The sequence below is a fragment of the Lissotriton helveticus genome, chromosome 10 (genome assembly GCF_964261635.1).
Source record: "Lissotriton helveticus chromosome 10, aLisHel1.1, whole genome shotgun sequence".
Classification (NCBI taxonomy): domain Eukaryota; kingdom Metazoa; phylum Chordata; class Amphibia; order Caudata; family Salamandridae; genus Lissotriton; species Lissotriton helveticus.
In genome coordinates, this window is record NC_136071.1 from 344,880,003 (window position 1) to 344,903,277 (window position 23,275).

At 48.6% G+C, this 23,275-nt stretch overlaps 1 protein-coding gene across 6 annotated transcripts in view; it reads left to right on the forward strand.

Moving 5' to 3' along the window:
• The window catches only part of SMARCC1 (SWI/SNF related BAF chromatin remodeling complex subunit C1), an 873,495-nt gene that overhangs the window by 508,847 nt on the left and 341,373 nt on the right, over positions 1-23,275 (forward strand). For all 6 annotated transcript variants that reach the window (XM_078662530.1, XM_078662531.1, XM_078662534.1 and 3 more), the window contains exon 22: positions 1,277-1,335. In XM_078662530.1, coding sequence (XP_078518656.1) covers positions 1,277-1,335 — 59 coding nt within the window. The remainder of the gene's footprint in view (positions 1-1,276; positions 1,336-23,275) is intronic.

Sequence of the window (23,275 nt, forward strand, 5' to 3'; positions counted from 1 at the left end):
GGGGTAACCATAGAACAAGAGACATATCCTTAAAATTCCATAGCTCATGTCTTCCCCGTTTGAACTCCTTTTAAGTTGTTGTTTACATCTACTTTCGTTTAAAGCTATTTTCTTAGTGCACGTCACGTCTGCAAAGTGATTTAGTGGACTTCAACCCTAAAGCGTGAAACCTCCATTCACCACCTCCTTTCCCGACAAATTGGTGTTGAGAACCAGGGCTGCCTTCCTGACAAAAGTGGTCACCCCATTCTACTTGGGCCAATCCATCATTCTTTCCATGTTTTATCCTCCGCCACATTGTACTAAAGAGGGAGAAAGACTTCACAATCTTAACCCCAAAAGAGCTTTATTTGTCTACACGGATAGAACATGTGAATTCACACTGGCTGATCAGCTCTTTGTAGGTTACAAAGAAGAAAGGCAAGGCAGTCCAGATTCTCTCCAGATGGATCATTCTATGCCTCAAGATCTGTTATGTCATTACTCACAAAGAACCTCCAGAAGGTATTCGTGCTCATTCTACTGGAGCAAAATCTTCTCTACTTGTGCACTGGTGAGAGATGTGCACGTGACAGATAAATGTAAGGCAGTGATTTGGTCTTCCCTTCACTCTTTTACAAAACATTATTCAAAGGAATTGACACCTCAAGCGCTCTGTTTTACAGGATGAAAAACATGCATCCACCTCTGGGTGTGGGACTGCTTTTTTCTATTTAAAAAGTGAGGAATCTGCAGGTAGTTCTATCCATCACCTTCTGTAACAGTTTTTTCTGGTGGATACAGTATCTACCTGCAGATTCTTCACCGACCCATCCTCCTCCCCATTTCATGTTTGAAAATACTAAATCATCCTGTTCTTCAATTCATCTGTTCTTAACTATCTTTACTGCAATGAAAACTGCACCTACACTTTTGATGTTCGTTTCTTTCGTTCGCTTCATATGTATGTTAAAAAGTAGACGGAAAGTGACATCATTCCACTCAATGAACTGCTTTATGGCTCCAGTGATGTTTCGTAGAGCCACATGCATAGCTGTGATGGAGCCGGCGCCCCTTATTGGTTTAGGAGAGCTACCAAAAAGTCTCTGGTCCAAGCTGGGTCTTGGGGATATTCAAAAGGTGAGGAGTCTGCAGGTAGATACTGTATCCACGTCAAAAGGTGTTACCGAAAGTAAGTAACTTGTTCTTGAGCTTGCCATGAAACTCATGAAGTATTTGCTGCACATTAAATGTGGTGTACAGTTTATTAGCTGACATGTTTTTTTCCCCCTCGTAGCTGAAGTGATTCAAGAGAAAATGGAGACTGACACCCCAGATGAACAGCCTCAAGAAAGGGTGAGTGAATGAATCTAAATGAATATTCATCATAATGTGCCAGATGTACTTGCGGCTCATTGATTCCATCCTCTTGGTTAAATGGTTACCTTTGTTGAGGATTTTTTATTCTTGTTGTGTTATTCTTGAACAGTAGATGTGGTGGCTTCTGTTTTGTAATCTTTTTACTTGGGATTCTTCATCATTTTACACCAATAAATAGGCCATAAGAGGGGCACATTGGTGGGAGATCCGTTAGTTTGAGGGAAGGTAACGTCTAAACTATAAATTCAGAGTGTAAAGAAAAATGCTGTTTGCAGGTTTACTCCAATTTTTGCCCCCATTTTAACTACTAGGGTCTGGAGAATTGGTTCTGAAACACCCTAAGCCGTGCTAAAAAGGATTCAGTGCCTGTGCTCTATCCCTTTAAATGGTGCATGTTTAATTTGTTTGTCCCCAATTAGGATGGCTCAACTTACTTATAAGTCTGATATGTGGCACCAGAGGTACCCAGGGCATGGATGTTGAAGAGTCTGTTGTGAACTGCAACACTAGTTTTACCACCACAAGCACAACTTAGTAAAATATGTCTCACTGTCTGCCACTGCAGACTGCAAGTGTAGTGTAACACTGCCAATTCGACTTAAAAAGTAATGAAAAAGCCCAAGCATCCCTTTTCAATATATGTGAGTCACCCCTAAGGTAGGCTATGGTGGTCTAAGGCAGGGTGCTGTATGTTTTAAAAACAAAAAACAAAGGGAATATGTACTTTTCCTGTTCCAACAGTAAGCATCCTAAATTGTTGTTTTACTATGGTAAGGCTAGTAGCCCATTGGCAAGTACAGAGTTAAAGGCTCGCACCATATTCCCGCTAACTTCTGAATGGGACTCCTAAAGTTGGTACGGTAAGGTATCAAAAGAATCAGTACTTTAAATCCAATTTGTTATATCGAATTTAATGTCACTGGTGGGCAAAGTGCAACTTTAAAAGTTACCGCTTTAGTTGTTACCTCTTTAGTTGTCCAACATTTTCTGTGCCAGTTTATTGTTGTTCATAGGGTCTGTCCGCCAGACAGCTTTCTGCCTTCTGGGAAGACATGCTAACGTCTTCCAGGAAAAGAGACCATAGAGGCTTGCACTTGAGATAGGCGTTATCTCCCTGCTGCAGGAAGCCACATGGGTGTTGGCCCAAAAGGCGAACTTTAAAGGATAAGCCACCTTTCAAGGGCAAATGGGTAACACTTGGGAGAGGAGCTGCTCTGTTGATCTGATAGAGACTTCTAGCTGCAGATTCCTTACCTTGGAATGTTCCAGGGTAGCTCCAGGCTGGGTCTGGAAACTTTTGCTGAGTGTTGGAAAGTGCCCCTTTTTAGGGCTCGCGCCTGCGTTGCAGTGCGCAGCACGAGCCCTTTTGTATGGGATTTTGAAAGCTGACCACACGCTCGTGCGTGTGATCAGGCTTTCGTGTCAGGCATTGGCTTACGTGTGTATTAAAAAAAAAGAAAGTCACGCGATTGGGCAAAGGCAGGCGCTGGTCCCGCCTTTGTAATGCCCATTCCCGACGGTGGCCAGCACGCGCAGCAGCGCGCGTTCGCCACGCTGCCGCGCTCCCTCCCCCTGCTCCTCAGTGGTGCCCGCGCACCACTAGTTTCCATTCCCGGCCCTGCTCCTCTGTGGTGCGTGCGCACCACTGGTTTAACAACTCAACGGTCTCACTTCAGTGACATACTGCAACAGGTTAGTAGCAGAAGTGTACAAGGCTTTCATTCAGATAAATAGCACGTCTATTTTAGAATAAGATATATAACTTTTATTGTGTGTGTCAGTTGATCGCTATTGTTCATCTATTAAAGATCACTTGTTAACGAGGTAAACATTAGGCAAAATTATGTTAGATTCATATTCACTCTTGAAATGGATAGGGAATTTGCAAAAAATAATTCTCTCTGGAGCTGCCTAGTATTTTGGAAGCTAAGAATATTAAAAGTGAGTGAACATACCGTTTCTATCATCCCGTGAGCTCCCGTGTATTTCACACGAGTATATGTAATATTAAATGCTCTGTCTGTAAAAATGCTTTTATTGACATTTTGATTGATAGAATTGGTAACCGCCTTTTACAAGCTCTGGCAATAGTGACTTGCTGGGTGGTTTGCTTGGAGATACTCAGGGGTAGTTAGAGTTTTGCTGCAAATATATTTATCTAGGAAACAAGGAGACACTGGTTCTACACATCATAACATTGTGGGCATAACACCTTCTGCCCATGTGGCTTAAATCCGTTGCCTGCCCAAACTGTGGAGGTGACTAGAGGCAATTCAGTTTGCAGTCTGTGCTGTGCAGGCTGCAATTCACATAGATCCAGCGGGCAGGTCTTGATTCCTCCATATTGGGGGGGACGGGGGACTTCAATGGCCCAGAACTATCAGAAGGCCACATGTATTGTAAACCTGCACTGAATGATGACTAGTTCCACCTGCTTTGACGTGCAGGGTCCTGGAATGTGCCATGCCAGCTATGTGGGTGGGAGAGGCTGGCAGGACAATGGCAGTGCTGCTGTGTTTGTGAAGTAAGGGATGGCTGTTTGCCAGGTGTGAGTGTTGTGGGATGTACTTATCCATTTCTGTACAATGTATGTAATTTGAGCTTAAAACATAAATTAATATACCTAGCAATGCAATAATAAAGGAAGTTATGCATCACAAAGTTTCAAGACACCCGAAGAAATCTGCGCTCCTGATCATTAATTAGGTTGAACCTGGGCAGCGCATGCGCTGCTCTGCGGCATGCTGTATTAGAGTGTGGAATAAAAGCTCCGCCCACTCTCTGCCCATATTTGTTATTGCGATACAAAAGGGGATGATGGACGGAGCGTTTGAGCAAATCAAACACTCACCCCCAGTCAACTGATCTGGGTTTAATCCATCACCATTCTTTAGCCCACTCAGCCACCCCATTTCAGACATGGCCATATGCAAATAAGTCTGACCCTGTGCCTCATGGGAACAGTCCAGCCCGAACTGCCAAGCCATGTCTTCCATGGACCGGAAACAAGCATCTGGGACCGGTTTCGGATTCATAATCCTCATCAGCCAGGCTATCTTGAATCCAGTGGCCAAGTGAGCAAGGAACTCACGTCTGAGCATACCCTGCCACACTTAGGGCAAACAAAGCGATACAAAAGGGGATGATGGACGGAGCGTTTGAGCAAATCAAACACTCACCCCCAGTCAACTGATCTGGGTTTAATCCATCACCATTCTTTATCCCACTCAGCCACCCCATTTCAGACATGGCCATATGCAAATAAGTCTGACCCTGTGCCTCATGGGAACAGTCCAGCCCGAACTGCCAAGCCATGTCTTCCATGGACCGGAAACAAGCATCCTGGGACCGGTTTCGGATTCATAATCCTCATCAGCTAGGTTATCTTGAATCCAGTGGCCAAGTGAGCAAGGAACTCACGTCTGAGCATACCCTGCCACACTTAGGGCGAACAAAGCGATACAAAAGGGCATGATGGACGGAGCGGTTGAGCAAATCAAACACTCACCCCCAGTCAACTGATCTGGGTTTAATCCATCACCATTCTTTAGCCCACTCAGCCACCCCATTTCAGACATGGCCATATGCAAATAAGTCTGACCCTGTGCCTCATGGGAACAGTCCAGCCCGAACTGCCAAGCCATGTCTTCCATGGACCGGAAACAAGCATCCTGGGACCGGTTTCGGATTCATAATCCTCATCAACCAGGCTATCTTGAATCCAGTGGCCAAGTGAGCAAGGAACTCGCGTCATATTTGTTATTGGCTTGTGTCATTGCTCTTCGTAAATGCTGGTTTTGTTTTGTTCACACATGACGGGAATCTTGCAGGGACGGGACCCCAAGAATAAGTAGTATATGGAATCGGTGAATTAGTTAAGCAAACACCCAGGAAATTGTGATTTTGTTAACATTTGATTTGAAATCAGCACTTTTGTGAAAATCCTGCGATTTGTACAAAGGTGCCTGCAATAATATGTATAGCTATTTTTATAATAAGGCAGTCTCTCCTTTTATTGGCTGTGTTGCACTGGACAATACATGGAGGGTAAACAACAGGCCAGCAAAAAAGCATACGTGTAAGCTTCTTCCATTGCCTGTCTGGTAATACCGACTTCAGATGCGCATGGCCCTCTCTACCCGTGCTAACCGCCAGCTATCTGACTCTCTCCATGTCCCCTATGCTCCTTGCTGCCCTTTCTCTTCTCTGGCCACTTCTCTTATCTCTCCTCTGCCCTTGCCTGGCCCCTGGCTCATCCGTCCCATTCCTATGCGTCTCCTGTCTCTCCTCACGTGACCAAAACCCTCCTTTCCCTGTCCCACCCTCATGACTCTTCTGGTTCCTATTTTCTACATGTCTTCTGTGCCCCCTCCCTTCATGCTGCCATGTATGCCGCTGTATTAGAGGTTTTGTTTTCATAACAATAGTCCTTACATTATCCAATACACGAAAGAAAGAAATATAGGCTAAAATTAGTACTATATTTTGAATGTGTAGCCGGACAAAAAGTTTAATACCTCATTAAATTATTGATAGACATAAATACAACACAACAACACAACAATAATAAGGGACACAGTCCTATATCCTACAAATGCATCTTTGCGTTCGAATTGTTGCCATTGAGCTGCTCTAAACTTATTGTGCATTGTCACGGGCTAATTGTATCGGAAACCCGCCACTGCCGCGTTTTTCCCTGTTGATTGCCGCCTTGGTAAATACAGGCCGCATCTAACTGCTGCGTAGTGCATTGTCACCAATTTACTTCACCGGGAAACCCCCATTGCCGTTTCTTTCCTTGCTGGGTATTACCTTCGCAAATATAGGCAGCACATTACAGCTTATTAGTGCATTGGCACTACTTTACTTCACCAGGAACCCGCTATTGCAGCGTCTTTCCCTGCTGGGTATTACCTTCGTAAATAGAGGCAGCATGTTCCTGCTCATTAGCAGATATTGGTCGCATTGGAAACTGCTACTGCTTTTTATTTTGATAGCTGAGAATTATTGCGCCACATAAGGCTTTTGCCTACACTTATTCAGGCTTACATCCAAAAGTCCTGATGATGATCCAGCTATCCCCCTAATGGATCGAAACGTCGTCGACTACAGTTAACACATTGATAAAATAAGTGTTATTAGTGTTTTTGAAGCTTGTCATAACAATATTCAACAGTCTACAAGCCTTTTTGTTTTGCCTGAAAAGTCTTTGTTTTATATGTATATGTATTGTGTTTTTGTGTAGGATACAGTACTGTGTCCCTTATTGTTGTGTTGTATTTGTCTATCAATAATTGAATGAGGTATTAAACTTTTTGTCCGGCTGGACAGTCAAAATATAGTAATAATGTAGTGTCAGCGAGGTCACATAAGACCCGCCCCGGCGCGCCTACATCAGTTTTTAGATCTCGACCTAAAGCATTGCTTTAGCAATGCTCGTTTGTCGAGATTCTAGTAAGTGGCCCGAAAAGTCTACCAAAACGGCGGATTAGCCACAGTTCATGTGATCTATGCGCGTGCACAAACCAGCCACGTCACACACCACCATTGTCTGTGCCTCGCATCAGACTTCAAAGCTGCCGCAGTTGGGTGGCCAACCAGTTACAGTGGCAAACTCCATTTCCCCCAAGGAGACTAGACTAGCTTGAGTGTATTCCCAGATTTGCTCTGGGCACTCCTCTGAGCCCATCTGTAGACCCACTGTCCCTGGAGTGGTTGTATTGGATGCCTTAGGGGCTTTATTATAGGGGCAGTTTTTGTCTACAGTTAAATGTCCCAACTTTATACAGCTGTTACAATAGGCTTTGTTAGGATCAAAGTTCTTCCCCCTGTAGGGCTGAGGCACATAGGGAGTAGCTTGGGACCCACCCACCTGTACAGTTATTTGGGGCCCTTTGGAAGACTCAGACTTTTTATCTGGGGGATTCTCACCACCTTTCCCCTGGGGAGGTGTTGTAACCACCTTCTTTTGGTCACCCCCAGTGGCTGTCCTTGTTACCCTAGTCTTGACCCAATGGTCTGCCTTCTTTCTCAATTCTTGGGGAGAATTTAGACCTAGGTCTACCAAATGCTGATGCAACTTTTATTTGTGCAATTACTCAAAATGTGTTCCTTCATAAACAAATGATAAAGTCCAGTAAAATCATGCACATTGTGTCCAGTTAACCAACTATCCAGTGTCTTTACTGAGTAGTCTACAAAATCTATCCAGGATTGGGTCTGGGTTTTGTGCGCCCCCTGAACCTAATTCTGTACTCCTCAGTAGTGAGTCCAAATCCCTCAATCAGAGTTTTCTTCATGAGGTCATAAGACGCTGCATCTGGCCAGAGAGGGTCAGAAGCCTGTCTCTGCAGTTACCAGAGAACAGTTCCCACAGGAGTGCCCCCCATAGAGGTTTCTTCACTCTTCTCATATCACAAGCCCTTTCAAATGCTGTGAACCGTCTTGGTGATATCATCACCTTCCTCAAATTTAAGGACAATCCCTTTGGGGATTTTAGGATCATAAGATTCCTCTCTATCCTTGTTATTGGTATTGCTGCCACAAGAGATAGGGGTTAACCCCATCTCTTTCCTTTCTTTTTCTAGAGCCAGGAGTCTGGACTCTAGATCTAATCTTTTGGCCAACTTGGCTAACAAGCTGTCCTCTTCACTGGGACTAGTCCCAATGTTTTCTCTGGGCCCTGGCCCACCTGTGTAGGTCCTAGGGTCCCAGAGTGTCATTCTTGGAGTTAAGGGTACAGAACCCCTCCTATCCCTAGAGATTAGGGGGGGGGGAGTCTCCTCCTCCTCTAGCACCTTTTCTTCCTATTCACCCTTTTCAGAGGGGTGACGTTTAGCATACTCAGCCAAGAGCTCCTGGAGCCCTACTTTGGTTGGATGCAGGCCCGCTGGTATATTTTTCAATTTGCATTAGGACCTTACTTCTCTGAAATTTAAGTGTAAGTAAGGTGTGAGGTCGAGCTCTTCCACCAGGTTCTGGGCAATATTATCCTCACTAATAGTTGGGGGTGGTTGAGACATTCTAACCTGATAGTCCTAACCCTCTACCCTGACTATAGTGACTTTTATTTTTCTAAAACTTTTAAAGGGACTTAAGCAACGCCCTGACACAACTTAGTATTTTGGAAAACCCAATTTCAGAATTCTAAAGGCAATTTATGAGTTCTGTCGTGTGATCAGATGGTATCCAAGTAGTCCAACAAATGCAAGTTTCTATCCCACCGCTGATCCACCAATGTGAGAAAGTGGCTCTATATATACTGGACCAGAATAAGGTACAGTGTGTATCGAGTCCACAAACCCCAGAGGTATAACAGAGGTTAAAGCCAGGTGTGATCTTACCCTCTAAAGTGGTAGCTCGGTCGAGCAGTAAGGCAGCACCAGAGGACAGAGTAAATCATTTGTTGTACACACCCAGTCAACAAAAGGTTTCACACACTCAAAGACTGAACTCCAGGCCAATTGTTTTTATATCAAAAGATATAGTTGTTTTATTTCTAGAACCACCAGGTATCAAAAATAATCTGTTCTCAATATGAGAGGTCTCAGATGAGTACTTTGCAGAAAGGCAATACTTTGTAAAGACAATAGGTACAGGGGTTGTAGTAGGCAACACAATTCTACACACAATTTAGCTTTGAGCTTAATGGATTTCCTTATATAAACACAGTTGATTACTTTGTAGATTACTTTGGTAATTCCAGGACTGGCTCCTAGGTTCAGTCCTGGTGTCTAAGCTGAAAACAGTTTAGCAAAAACGATTTAGGTATTGTAGTTATTTTTCAAGAATAAAAGCTATTTTAAAAGTTCACACTTAAAAACTTTTCAACAGAAATCTGGCAGTGTTATCCAATGGGAGAAAATTTAGGTTGCAGATAAAGTACGATCTTGTTACTTTTGTAATCCAGTACTGGTCTCCTGAGGCCAGCACTGGGGTCTCAACTTAAAACAGGTAAGTAATTACGTTTCAGTATTTCGTATGATTTTTAAAGAATATTTCTAGTTTTCAAAAGTAGACAGTAGAAATTTCATAGAAAAGCAGACAATGGGTTCTAATGGAGAAAATACAAGTTACTAGTAAACCGGCTAGGAATTACTTTTGCGGTTCAGTACTGGGCTACTGGGTACAGTACTGGCTCCTCTCTTGATCACAGGTGAGTATTTCGGAATTCGGGATTCGGATGATTTTATATGAATATTTTACGTTTTCAAAAGTAGACAGAAGATTTTTCGAGTCAAACCAGTCAATGTTATTCAAAGGCAGGTAAGTGAGTTACCAGTTTCATGGTGGGTACTCGACTGGTGAAGTTGTGGTTCTGGGCATAGACTCAGGGGTCCCCCAGGGTCAGGTAAGTACAGTTGGTTCACCCTCAGCGGCACAGGTTGCAGAGGTAGTTGGGCCCAATGTTATCCAATGAGGGAAAGGGGGCCTCCGGTTTGTGGCTGCTGGCTAGCAGGCCACGCGGCTGTGGGAGCTGGGCTCCTGGTCACTTTCTTCGGACAAAGGGAGAAGCAGGATAGGACAAAGGTGGCTCAGCCAGTGGTACTCAGGTGGCTGGGTGCAGGGTGCTTTTGAGCCATCGGACGCTCAATGTTATTCAATGAGGAACTTGAAAAGGGAACAAAGGCTGCAGGCTTGGGGACGGAGGATCTTCTGGAGCGACCTACACTTCGAGGGTTAAGTCGGGATCTTGGAGGATAGGTAGGCACCCAGGAGTTGGGCACAGGGGGCCGTGTGGCACCGGGTGCAGGGGTGTCTTTTGAGGTCGGGAATTCTTACCCCCTGCTGGTCGCGGTCGGAGGGATCCTCTGTCCTGAGGCTGCAGGCATCGCCGGGGTCGTCGAGGAGGGTCCCAGTCGCCGGGGGGACGTCTTCGTGGCCATGGATCACTCTGGCACAGGCTTGGCTCAGCGGGTGCAGAGTGGGCTGGTCCGGAGCTTCCTGACTGGCACAAGGGGTGTTGTTGCAGCAGAGCCTCTGCTGATGGGAGTCCCAGTCTTTAAGAGGGTCAAGGCAGGCAGGTCCTCTGGGTGTCCCAAGGTTGCTGTCCACGGAAGTCGCCGGGATTAGGCAGGAGCAGGTTCCAGGATCGACCGGCCGGTAGAGCTGGGGTCAAGTCAGTTGTTGTCGTCCCGTTGTTAGCTGCTGCTCGGCGTGTCGTCTTCTTCTTGATTTTCTTTCTTCTTTTCTTATCGGGATCTGAGGAAGGAAGGTTCAGGGAGCCCCTAAATACTGAATTTAGGGGCGTTACAGGTAGGGCAAGGGCAGGGACCAAAAGGTCCCTGTCCTGGGGTGGGTACACCCCCTAGCCTGATCCTCTCCTGTGGGAAGGGGGCAGGAGCCAAGCTGGGATTGGGCAGGGCTCCCCATCTTCAAGATGGCCGGAGCCCGGGGTCGTGCTTCACCTAGTCTCCCCCACCTGAGGGGTGGGGTTGTCATAGGCTGGCACCCCCCCATCCTGACGTAGTTTTTCCCGCCAGTCTTCCCGCCAGGGTGGGGGTCAGAATTTGTGGGGACCAGTTTCTGGGTACAGCAAATGGTCTGGAGAAGCTCACAGAGGCCGCATGCCTTTGAAGCTTCCCCCTGCCCATGCTGGTGGAGGAGACCTAGCACCTCGCCCAGGATGTGCATGGTTGTAGGCCCAGGAGAGCAGATGGGCTCTCCACCCAGGGGTCCAGCAACATGTCTGCTGGGCGGCAGCCTCTGCAGCCACTCAGCCCAGACGTGGATTGTAGGTTAGGTTTTCATGGGGCATCTCTAAGATGCCCTCTGGTGCATTTTACATTAAATCCCACACTGGCATCAGTGCGGGTTTAATGTGCTGAGAAGTTTGGTACCAAACTTGTCAGTCTTCAGTGTAGCCATTATGGTGCTGTGGAGTTCGTAATGACAACCTCCCAGCACCATATACTCTGAATGGCATCACTGCACATACAGTGCCCACGAATGGCGCTTGGTATTGTAGAGGCACAGGGTTCATGCACCTGTGCCCACAACTCTGGCATAGGGCACCCAGCTAGAGGGGTGACTGAAGTATGCCAGGGCAGTGGGTTCTGTGGGCGTGGCACACTGGGATGTGTGCCATGTCGACTCTTGGTTTAGTTCTGTACTTAGACACTCAGCCTGCAAAGGCAGTGTGTGGGTGTCAGGGTACAGGGCCCCTGAGGGTGGCACAATAAATGCTGCAGCCCTTAGGGGCCTTCTCTGGTCACAGTGCCCTGGGTACCTAGGGTACCATTTACTAGGGGCTGATAGGTGGCCAGAGATGCCAATTGGGTGTTAGTGTCAACACAGTTTTAGGGAAGGAGCCCAGGGCACACTCAGTCAAGCACCTCAGCAGTCAGAAAAAAGTGGGGGCATACCAATGCAAGAAAGATGGCACTTTCTCACATAGGACAATTGTTTTGTATATAAAAATATATTGTTGTTTTATTTTAGAACCACACGTAGGTATAAAAATACTTTCTCAGTGTGAGAAGTTGGCCTGATATATGATGCTCACTAGTTCTAGTGATCACCTTGTATCAGTCCAAACAACCCTTATGGTGATTGGTTGTAAGTCAACCTTATTGACCAGCTATCCTAATGGTAGCATGGACAAAGCAGTTTTAGGCTAAACTCTTTTGGCATGTGAAGCCAGCTGTTTTACCACAATATAACCCCTTGAATACCAGATGAAAGGACACCACACAGGTTGTTCTGAAAATAAACAGTCTATTTATTAATAACAAACACCTCTGAACTCTTTATGAGGTCAGAGGGCTAAGCACATGACAATCTCTTACGAAAAATACGACAAGTTGCACAAAATTACAATGGTGCCCTTGGGGCACGACAAACCATATACTAAGTAAGTGGAATGTGAAAGTCGATAAAAGGAATGGAGCTGTCCAGAGGCTGTAGGATCGATGGGACCACGCTATACTAACTTCAGGTAAGTAATAGGAGGCCCACGGAACGCGTGTGCAGAGTGTGAACTCACACGCGAGATGCGTAACGTCTATGGACAGTACAGTTCAAAGAAAAGGTGAGTACGGACAATCCTGACTAGGTAGGACTAAAAAGACTGTGGAACTGGACACTAGGACAGTTAAACTACCCTTGAGCACCGAAATGCTCTCGTTACCTCACCCACGGGCTGCAGGTGCATAGGTGTCAAAGTGCGTCGGGTTCTCGCGTTGAAGTCTGTGGAGCCTCAAAGAAAAGATGCTGCAGGCGACCAGGAGGAAGATGTCCGGTGCAATCCAAGGGTGGATTGTTGAAGGAGACCTGAAAGCAGAGGGGACAATGTTCACAGTCACTAGCCAGTGACTGGAGTGGAACAAGGAAGGAACCAGATGGTGAAGAGTGGATGCTTGACTCTGCAGCCACGTGGACCAGGAGGTGTCTTCGACGACCAGGATGGAGGCACGAGCTGTCCCACGCAGGCTCTCGCTGTCGGCGGTGCTGGATCCGGAATCGGCGTCAACAGGCCTTGGCAAAGGCAACCCACGCGGTGAGTGAAGAAAGCGTCTGGTGCGGACTAGGAGAGTCTGGGGTGCCCCTCTTTTGGAAGGGAGCAAGGGCCAGTATGGAGCAACCAGACCAGCAGCAAAGATTCAAAGGTTCGTCGTCTAGGAGGCCACTAGCCAGCCGGCAAGTGACCAGACAACGCGTCGAGCAGCAAACAAGCAGAAGGGCCCCACGCAGATCTCGTGGAGGCTGGAGGGCTGATCTTCGGTGCACGGGTTGCTCGGGGTTGGGGCTTCTCAGTCCCCAAAGCACTTTGGTCGAGTTTACCTCGGGAGTCGTGCTGGAAGCGAAGTGCAGTTTCTTCCAAGATGGCCGGTCCCACGTGTCTCGTCGCACCCACGGGTCTCAGCTTTGCTGAAGATGTGAGTTGAGGTCGGAGAGGTCTGGGAATCCGGGTCTCGTCTGGCTCTGAAGTCTGGATCCTCGAGGGAAGACGACAAAGTGAAGCCGCTGGACGCTTGATGGTGCCTGCTTGTGCAGGGTGGACACTCCTTGTCCACAAGGGAGATTCTTCAGTCTTCTGTGGAGCAGAACGTCGAAGGCCAGAGTTTCTTCTTCTTGAATAGTTCAGGATAATCTAATCTGGAATGGGACCAGCTCCTACCTTTATTCTCCTAAAGGGGGCTGCATTACTGACTAGGTCCCTCCTCTGGGTGGGACCAGGAAGGGGGCGCCTTGAGACCCTATGGGTGAGTAGTGCGCTATACAAATTTCTGAACTTGAACTTGAACACCCCCTATCCTTTGTCCGGTTTCCCGCCAGAGCTGGGGCTGGGATGCCCCAGCAACTGGTTTGAACCGGTGTATGCACAGGGCACCTTGTGTGCCCCAGGCATGTCTCATTCCTTTCAGGCCTCCCTACCTCAATACACAAAATCCTGTCTGGGGTGGTGCTAGCACCTCCCAAGGCAGGAAACCCTTTGTCCAAGCCATCCTCGCTGGAAGGACTCCCAGCAGCAGGAGGTCAGACTTGTGTCTGTGGTGGCAGCATCCATTTTGTGATGCTGAGGCTCGAGTTAACTTTAACCGGGGTTCACAGTTACATACATGTCGTGTCCCTCTAGAAGGGTGGAATGCTACCCCCGTCGCCAGAATTGTCGAGGGGGTAGTATTCCAAATCGTATGACACCTTACTCGACATGTTTTGATAATGTTATACCAGAGTTAGCATTTTGCCGCGAGGTAGATAATGCACTTAAGAGTATATGGTATAGCGTTATCATGGAACAGCTATTAGGACTTGGTTCCGCAAGCTGCAAACGGGCTCAGCTCATGCCAGAGCACCATCTCACATAATTCCAAGCACTCTGCCTTCAGGATTGATAAGGCCTTCCATAGGAGTGACTGATAGGAATATATGTGTCCATTTTAGGGTTAGATATAGGTATACTATATCTACAGCAAAGGGTGTTTACACCACCTTGCCCCAGCTGTCATGCAGCCAGTTGTGTCAGATTTAGATGGCCAGCCAGGGGTGGCATAATACATGCTTCAGCCCCTGGTAGGCCCTGGGTACACCTATGCCCTGGATACCTAAGGTATACTGTACAGGGACTGATAAGGTGGCCCAGTACCAATAGGTAAATGCACCTAAAGTACATGGTTGTCAATTTAGAGAGAGAACAGCTAGGCTGTGGGTCTGATTAGCAGGCCCACAGCCAGGGAAAGTCGTAAACCAGTGAAGCAAAAAGCAAAAATCTGGGGTGACCATAGGATTGCAGACCCCACTCTCCTACAGCCACCATGGTGCTTTGGAGTTCGTAATGACGACCTCCGAGCACCATATACTCTTAAATGACAGCACTGCACTTACAGTGCGCAGGAATGGCCCTGGGTACTGTAGGGGCACATGGCTCATGCACCTGTGCCCACACCACTGGCACAGGGCACCCTGCTAGAGGGGTGACTGATGTATGCTAGGGCAGTGGGGTTGTGGGCATGGCACACAGGGATGTGTGCCATGTCGATTCTGTTTAGTTCTGTACTTGGACACTCAGCCTGCAAAGGCAGTGTGTGGGTGTCAGGGTACAGGGCCCAGCCCTTAAGGGTGGCACAATGAGTGCTGCAGCCCTTTGGGGTCTTCTCTGGTCACCATGCCCTGGGTACCTAGGGTACCATTTACAAGGGCCTGATAGGTGGCCAGAGATGCCAATTGGGTTTTGTTTCAACACAGCTTTTGGGAAGGAACACAGGCCCTGGGCACCTGGTTGGCAGGAGCCCAGGGCACACTCAGTCAAAGCACATCAGCAGTTAAGCAAAAAGTGGGAGCATACAAATGCAAGAAAGATGGCACTTTCTCACAATCTTGCACAGATGCAAGCGTTTCTTGCTGCCATGGACCTCCTGTTTAGGCCTCGGGCTCCCGCCGTTGTACCTTCGGGTCCCGTGTCACGACCCTGCTGGACCGTCTCCTCCACCGGCATCTCTGGCACCGCAGGATCCTGCACCGTTGGCTCTGGCCACGGAGCCACAAGGTCCCGCGCTGCCGGCACCGCCCCCGGCTATGCCTGCGGCACCGCAGTGGATGCTGTTGGTTCCGCCTCTGCCCCGGTTCCCAGGCGGTTTTGTCCCCACCTGGGATCCGAATTGGGACAGAGCTCTGGTTCGACCCCGGCCGGCGCCTTTCCCGAGACAGTTTGTTCCTTCCGTGGCCCCTGCCCCTCCGCCGCGGTCTGCACCTCACGTGGCGGAGGTAGAGGACGCCTGGGAGGACCCTCTTGCTGGCCAGTGTGACTCTGAGCAGCCCTCAAAACTAATCTCCTCACTGAGGTGCTCCAGTCGGCGTCTACTTCATCGGAGCCACTGTTGCCATTTAACGACACCCTCTGACGTCTTGTTGGGCACCTGTTCCCAGCCGGCCACAGGCGCCCTGGTGGATAAAAACGTCGCCAGGCGTCATGGCCCGGTGCCGGGTGACACTGCCTGTGAGAAGTTGGCCTGATATATAATGTTCACTATTCTAGTGAACACTTTGTATCAGTCCAAACAACCCTTATTGATGTTTGGTTGTAAGTCAACCTGATAGACCAGCTATCCTAGTAGCATGGACACGTGCAGTCTTTAGGCTAAACTCTAGAGGGCGTGTTAAGCCAGCTGTTTTACCATCACATTTACCCCTTGAACACCAAGTGAAAGGACACCACACAAGTTGTTATGAAAATAAACAGATATTTATTTATAACAAGTCTACCCTGAACTCTTTATGAGTCAGGGAGCTAAGCACACAACAAAACTCTTACGAAAATACTTTAAGTCGCACAATTTACACAAATGCCCGAGGGGCACGAAAAACCATATACTAAACAAGTGGAATGCGAAATTACTAGCAGGTAAGTACTATTCTCATAGTCTTTAGGATCGCTAGGACTGGACTACTGAACCTTTAGATTACGAGCAGGAGCCCTAGGGACTTCGTGTGCAGAGTGGGAACTCTCACGCGTAAGGCGGGAAAAAGTCTATGGAGGCTAGTAAAAGCAAAGTTAGTGTTTTCGGGCGAATCCGACTAGGTAGGTCAAAAACGAAAGTGGATCTAGACACTTAGAGAGTTGGTCTACGCTGGAGCACCGGAGTACTCGGTTTACCTAGCCCAGGGGCTGCGGCTGCATAGGGTTCAAATGTCGTCGGGTTTCTTCGTTGATGAACCAGGAGCCTGAAGAAAGAAGTTGCTGGCAGGCGACCAGTGAAGAAGTTCTTGGGGATCCAAGCCTGGATCGGGAAGAGGAAGACCTGTAAGCAGAGGGGACCAAGTTCTGAATCACTAGCCAGTGATTTAGGTGGGCACCAGAGTGGCACCGGGCGAAGTCACCTCAACCAGGTGAGTGGGCGCTGCTGGGCTCTGCAGTCTCTCGGACCAGGAGGCGTTGTCTGCGACCAGGATGGAGGTGCGAGCTGTCCCACGAAGATATCTGCTGTCGACGTCGCTGGACCCAGGATTGGGGCAACAAGTCTTGGCAAATGCAAGCCCACGCGGTGGACTTAAAATGGCATCTGGAGTGGACCAGGAGGGTCCAGGGTGCTCCTCTGTTGGAGGGGAGCAAGGGCCAGTCTGGAGCAACCAGACCAGCGGTGTTTGTCGTCGAAAATCGTCGTCAGAGGGCCACTAGCCAACGGGCAAGCGACCTGGACAACGCGGTGAGCAGCAAAGAGCAGAAGGGCCCCACGCAGATCTCGTGGATGCAGGGGAGCTGAACTTCGGTGCTGAAGCTGCTCAGGGTTGGGGCTTCTCTTACCCCAAAGCACTCGGTCGAGGGTCACTCGGGAGTCGTGCTGGTCAAGCGACGTGCAGTCTTCTAAGATGGCCGGTCCCTCGAGGTCTCGTCACACCCACGAATCACAGCTGGGCTGATGATGCAGGTAGAGGTCAGAGGTGCCAGGGAAGCCGGTTCTCGTCGAGCTGGGCAGTCTTGATCCGGTGAGGAGACTTACAGCAGACCGCGATGCTTGGATGGTGCCTGCTGCTGCAGGGTGACTACTCCTTAGTCACAAGGGAGAAATCTTAGGAAGAAGTCTTGAGTTCCTTTCGTGGAAAGTAGTTTCAGGATTCAAAGATGATCTAATTTGGAAGGGGGCCTGCTCCTACCTTTATCCTGCAAAAGGGGGCTGGCACGCGACTAAGTCCTGCCCTATGGGTGGGACTAGGAGGGGGGTGGTTACACCCCTCTCCTTTGGCGGGCTTTCCCCAGATCAGGGGCTGGAGTGCCCCTGGAACTGGTTCAAGCCGGCCTATGCACAGTGAGCACCGGGGTGCCACTTGCAGTCACCTTCCTCTAAAGCCCTGCCTACCTAGGATACACAAAATCCTGTCTGGGACGGTGCTGGCACCGCCCCTGGCAGGAAACCCTTTGTCCTTGCCTCCTGTGCTGGGAGGACTCCCAGCAGCAGGAGGGCAGACTTGTGTCTGTGGTGGCAGCATCCATTTTGTGGAGCTAAGGCTTGAGTTAACTTTTAGCCGGGGTTACAGCTACATACATGTCGTGACCCTCTAGAAGGGTGGAATGCTAACCCCGTCGCCAGAATTGGCGAGGGGTTAGTATTCCAATTCGTATGACACCTTACTCGACATGTTTTGATAAAGCGATACCAGAGTTGGCATATAACCGCGAGGATTATAATGCACTTAAGAGTATATGGTATGCGTTATCATGGAACAGCTATTAGGACTTGGTTCCGCAAGCTGCAAACGGGCTCAGCTCATGCCAGAGCACCATTTCACCTTATTCCACGCACTCTGCCTTCAGGATTGTTAAGGCCTGCCATAGGAGTGACTGATAGGAATATAGGTGTCCATTTTAGGTTTAGATATAGGAATACTATATCTAAAGCAAAGGGTGATTACACCACCTTGCCCCAGCTGTCGTGCAGCCAGTTGTCAGATTTAGTTAGTCAACCCAGGGGTGGCACAATACATGCTGCAGCCCCTGGGAGACTTCTGGGTACACCTCTGCCCTGGGTACAGGGACTTGGAGAGGGCCCAGTGCCAATTCAGTACCTGGGTACAATTTGGAAGAGAGAACAGCTAGGCTGTGGGTCTGATTAGCAGGCCCACAGCCAGGGAAAGTCGTAAACCAGTGAAGCAAAAAGCAAAAATCTGGGTGATCATAGGATTGCAGACCCTACTCTCCTACATGACCCCCCCAAAACTTTGGGACAATAAGCTAACCTTGACCAGGTGAGTCTTCTTGCTCTAAGTGGAAATACCTGGAGAGCCCATCAGCATTGCCATGATCAGTACCAGGTCTATGCTCCACTGTAAAATCCATCCCCTGTAGGGAAATGGACCACCTAAGTAGTTTGGGGTTTTCACCCTTCATCTGATTTAGCCATAAGAGGGGCTTATGGTCGGTCTGAATCTTAAAGTGAGTGCCAAACAAGTATGACCTCAACTTTTTCAGGGCCCACACCACAGCAAAGGCCTCCCTCTCAATAGCTGACCAATTTTTCTCTCTGGGGGTCAGCCTTCTGCTAATAAAAGCAATGGGCTGGTCGTTACCATCAAAATTCAGTTGAGATAGAACAGCTCCCACACCCAACTCAGAAGCATCTGTTTGGACAATGAAGGTCTTGGAGTAGTCTGGACTTTTTAGGATAGGTGCTGTGCACATGGCCTGCTTTAGGTCATCGAATGCTTTCTGACAGCTTGCTGTCTACTGAATTTTCTTTGGCATCTTTTTACTTGTCAGGTCATTAAGTGGAGTCACAATGGACCCATAATTCTTGACAAATTTCCTATAGTAACCAGTCAGGCCCAAGAAAGCTCGAACCTGGGTCTGGGTGGTTGGAGGAGCCCAGTCCTTGATGGCCTGTATCTTGCTCTCCAAGGGTTGAACCTGGCCTCCACCTACAAGGTGGCCCAGGTATACAACCTGTGTCTGCCCTATCTGGCACTTAGTGGCCTTGATAGTGAGACCTGCCTTTTGCAGTGCCTCTAACACTTTCCTCAGGTGGACCAGGTGATCCTCCCAGGTGGAACTAAAGACAGCTATATCATCAAGATATGCTGCACAGAAGTCATCCAACCCAGTGAGAACTTGATTCACCAGCCTTTGGAAGGTGGCAGGTGCATTTTTCAAACCAAAGGGCATTACCACAAATTGATAATGCCCACCAGGGGTAGAAAATGCTGTCTTGGGCTTGGCCTCCTCAGCTAACCTGATTTGCCAATACCCAGCTGTCAGGTCAAATGTACTTAAGTAGTTGGCAGAAGCCAATCTATCTATAAGTTCATCTGCTCTTGGTATTGGGTGGGCATCAGTCTTAGTGACTGCATTTAGTCCTCTGTAGTCTACGCAAAACCTCATCTCTTTCTTACCACCCTGGGTGTGAGGCTTTGGCACTAGAACTACTGGGCTAGCCCAAGGGCTATCTTAGGGCTCAATGACTCCCAGCTCCAACATTTTCTGCACTTCTGTCTTGATGCAGTCTCTGACATGATCAGGCCGTCTGTAGATTTTACTCTTGACAGGCAGACTGTCTCCAGTGTCAACTTCATGGGTACACCAATCAGTTTGACTGGGGGTCAGAGAGAACATATGTCTAAAGGATTGCAGAACTTGTCTACAATCCTGTTGCTGATGTTCAGAGAGGCTGCCACAAAAGACAACACCATCTACTGATCCATCATCAGGATTCTGAGTGAGCAGGTCTGGGAGAGGGTCACTCTCTTCCTCCTGTCCCTCATCTGTGGCCATGAGCAAGCTCATGTCCTTCCTGTCGACATATGCCTTGAGCCTGTTCACATGGAGCACCCTGAGGGGGCTCCTGGGAGTTCCAAGGTCCACCAGGTAGGTGACCTCTCCCTTTTGCTCAATGATGGTGTGGGGCCCAGACCATTTGTCTTCGAGTGCTGCTGGGGCCACTGGCTCCAGCACCCACACTTTCTGTCCAGGCTTGTACACAGTCAGGACAGCCTTCTGGTCATGCCAAGCTTTTTGGAGTTCTTGGCTGGCCTCAAGGTTTTTAGATGCCTTCTCCATGTATTCAGCCATCCTGGAGCGGAGACCAAGTACATAGTCCACTATGTTGGTTGCAGGCTTTTTGAGAGGTCTCTCCCATCCTTCCTTCACCAACCACAGGGGTCCTCTTACAGGATGCCCATACAGAAGTTCAAAAGGGCTGTAGCCAACCCCCTTCTGTGGGACCTCTCTGTAAGCAAACAAGAGGCAGGGTATCAGGACATCCCATCTACGCCTGAGCTTTTCAGGTAGTCCATGAATCATCCCTTTGAGGGTCCTGTTGAATCTTTCAACAAGCCCATTGCACTGTGGATGATAGGGTGTGGTGAACTTGTAGTTGACACCACATTCCTTCCACATTGCAGTCAGATATCCTGACATGAAGTTTGCACCTCTGTCAGAAACAACCTCCTTAGGGAAGCCCACTCTGGAGAACACTCCAACTAGGGCCCTTGCCACTACAGGTGCTGTAGTGGTCCTAAGTGGAATAGCTTCAGGATACCTGGTGGCATGGTCCACCACCACCAGTATAAACTTGTGCCCTGATGCTGTCTGGGGTTCCATTGGACCAACAATGTCAATCCCCACTCTTTCAAAGGGAACCCCCACCACATGTAGTGGTATGAGGGGGGCCTTTGTTGTGCCACCTGACTTACCACTGGCTTGGCAAGTGACACAGGAGCGACAAAACTCCTTGGTATTCTCATTCATGTGAGGCCAGTGAAAGTGTGAGACAAGTCTGTCCCAAGTCTTTGTCTGACCTAAGTGACCTGCAAGGGGAATCTCATGGGCCAAGGTGAGAAGGAAACCCCTCTGAGACAAGGGGATGACCAGCCTCCTGGTTGCACCAGGCTTGGGGTCTCTTGACTCAGAGTACAGGAGTCCATCCTCCCAGTATACCTTGTGGGCACCTGTGGCGTTCCCTGCAGCCTCAGCAGCAGCCTGCTGTCTGAGGGGTTCAAGGGAAGGGCAGTCTAACTGTGCCTTTCCCAGGTCTTCTCTGGAGGGTCCCCCTGAGCCCAGAAACTCAACTTGATCAAGTTCAAGCTCTTTAGGCTCAGTTTCCCTCAGCTCTTTCAGGTCATCCTCCTCAGAGACTTGATCCTCAACCTGGGGCAAGGGGGAAGGCAATGCCTTAACCCTACTGCTCTTCTTCTTGGAAGGTGTCTGGTCCATTGTTCCAGGATCCAGCACCTGTTCAGTGGGGCATCTTCTGGCCTGTGACCTAGTCACAGCAAGCACATGTGCTGGCAAGCCTAACATTTCCATGTGAGTCCTCTGCTCCACTTCTGACCATAGTGATGACTCCAAATCATTGCCCAACAAACAATCCACTGGGAGGTCTGAACTAACCACAACTTTCTTTTGGCCACTTACCCCTCCCCAGGAGAAAGCAACAATCGCCATACTATGACTGGTAGTGACATTGCAAGCATTGGTCACCAGGAAATCTGTACCTGGCATGATCTGTCCAGGGTCCACAAAGTTAGGCTGGCACAAGTGTCCCTATAGGCCTGAGCCATTTTGCCATTTATTAAAGGTGTCTGCCTGTATTTGCCCAAAGTATTGGGACTGACATCAGGGGACATATCCATATCCCCTGTACAGACAAGGACAGCCTGAGTGAGTGTGCCAACTAAGTTGTCAGACCCCTCAGTTCCCAAGATTAACCCAACTATTCCCTTGGGAGGTGCACTACCACTACTGACTGTACTAGGGGGTGCAGTTGCCTTAGGGGCTGTAGTGGTAGGAGGTTGCCCTCCTCTTTTGGTGCACTCACTAAACCAGTGAGACTTACTTTTACAGTACTGGCACCACCTTTTTGACTGGCCTTCTTGAGTCTTCTTTTTCTGCTGTGAAGCCTGACCCCCACCCTCTTTGGTTTGTTGGGGACCTGTTGAAGACTTCTGGTCATTTTGTTCACTCTTGTTACTACCCTTTTGGTCTGCTTTCTTCTGACCACCCTGGTTCTGAGTCTGGTTCTGCTTGACCCTTGTTCTGACCCATCTGTCTGCCTTCTTTCCCAATTCTTGGGGAGAGGTCAGATCTGAATCAACAAGGTGCTGATGCAACAACTGGTTCTGACAATTATTTAAAATCTGTTCTCTCATGATCAGATTATACAACCCTGTGTAATCAGTAACCTTGCTACCCAGCAACCAGCCTTCCAAAGCCTTAGTGGCACAATCAACAAAGTCATTCCAATCCTGAGACTGAGTTTTCTGGGTGTCTCTGAACAGCAACCTGTACTGTTCAGTGGTTAAGCCAAACCCATCAACCAGTGTGTTCTTCAGGACTTGGTAGTTGTTAGCATCCTCAACTCTTGTAGTGAGGAGCTTATCTCTACCTTTGCCTTCAAAGGAGAGCCACAATATAGCTGCCCACTGACTTTGGGGGATGCACTGGACAGTGCAGGCCCTCTCCAAAGCAGCCATCCACTTTTGGATGTCATCCCCTTGCTTAAAGGGGGGCACTATCTTACTCAGGTGTTTAGTATCTAAACTCCTTTCCTTATCTCTAGGGAGATTGCTGCCACCAGTGGGAACTATCCCACTCATCTGCTGCTCTCTAGCAAAGGCAAGCTTTTCTTTGGCCAGGGCAAGTTCTTCCCTTTCAATCCTTAGATTAGCCTGTTTCATCCTAGCTTCATGCTCTCTTCTCTGAGGGGAAGTAAATCTCCTCTGGGGAGAAATCCTTCTCCTCTGAGAAGAGGCATTAGAGTGCAGAGATCTATTGGAGTCCCTAGAATGAGATCTATCCCTTCTAACTCCAAGGTTAGGCCTTACTAGGGTCAGTACTGGGGGTCCCCCAGATCCTTCCCTAAGTAGGTCTAAGTTGGCCCTAGTAAGTCTGCTGACTAACTCAGACCTGTTGTCTGCCTCATCCCCAGAGAGTTCCTCTTCTTCCTCCTCCTCAACTGCATTTTCAGTGTCAAGGAGGTCTGGATCTCCA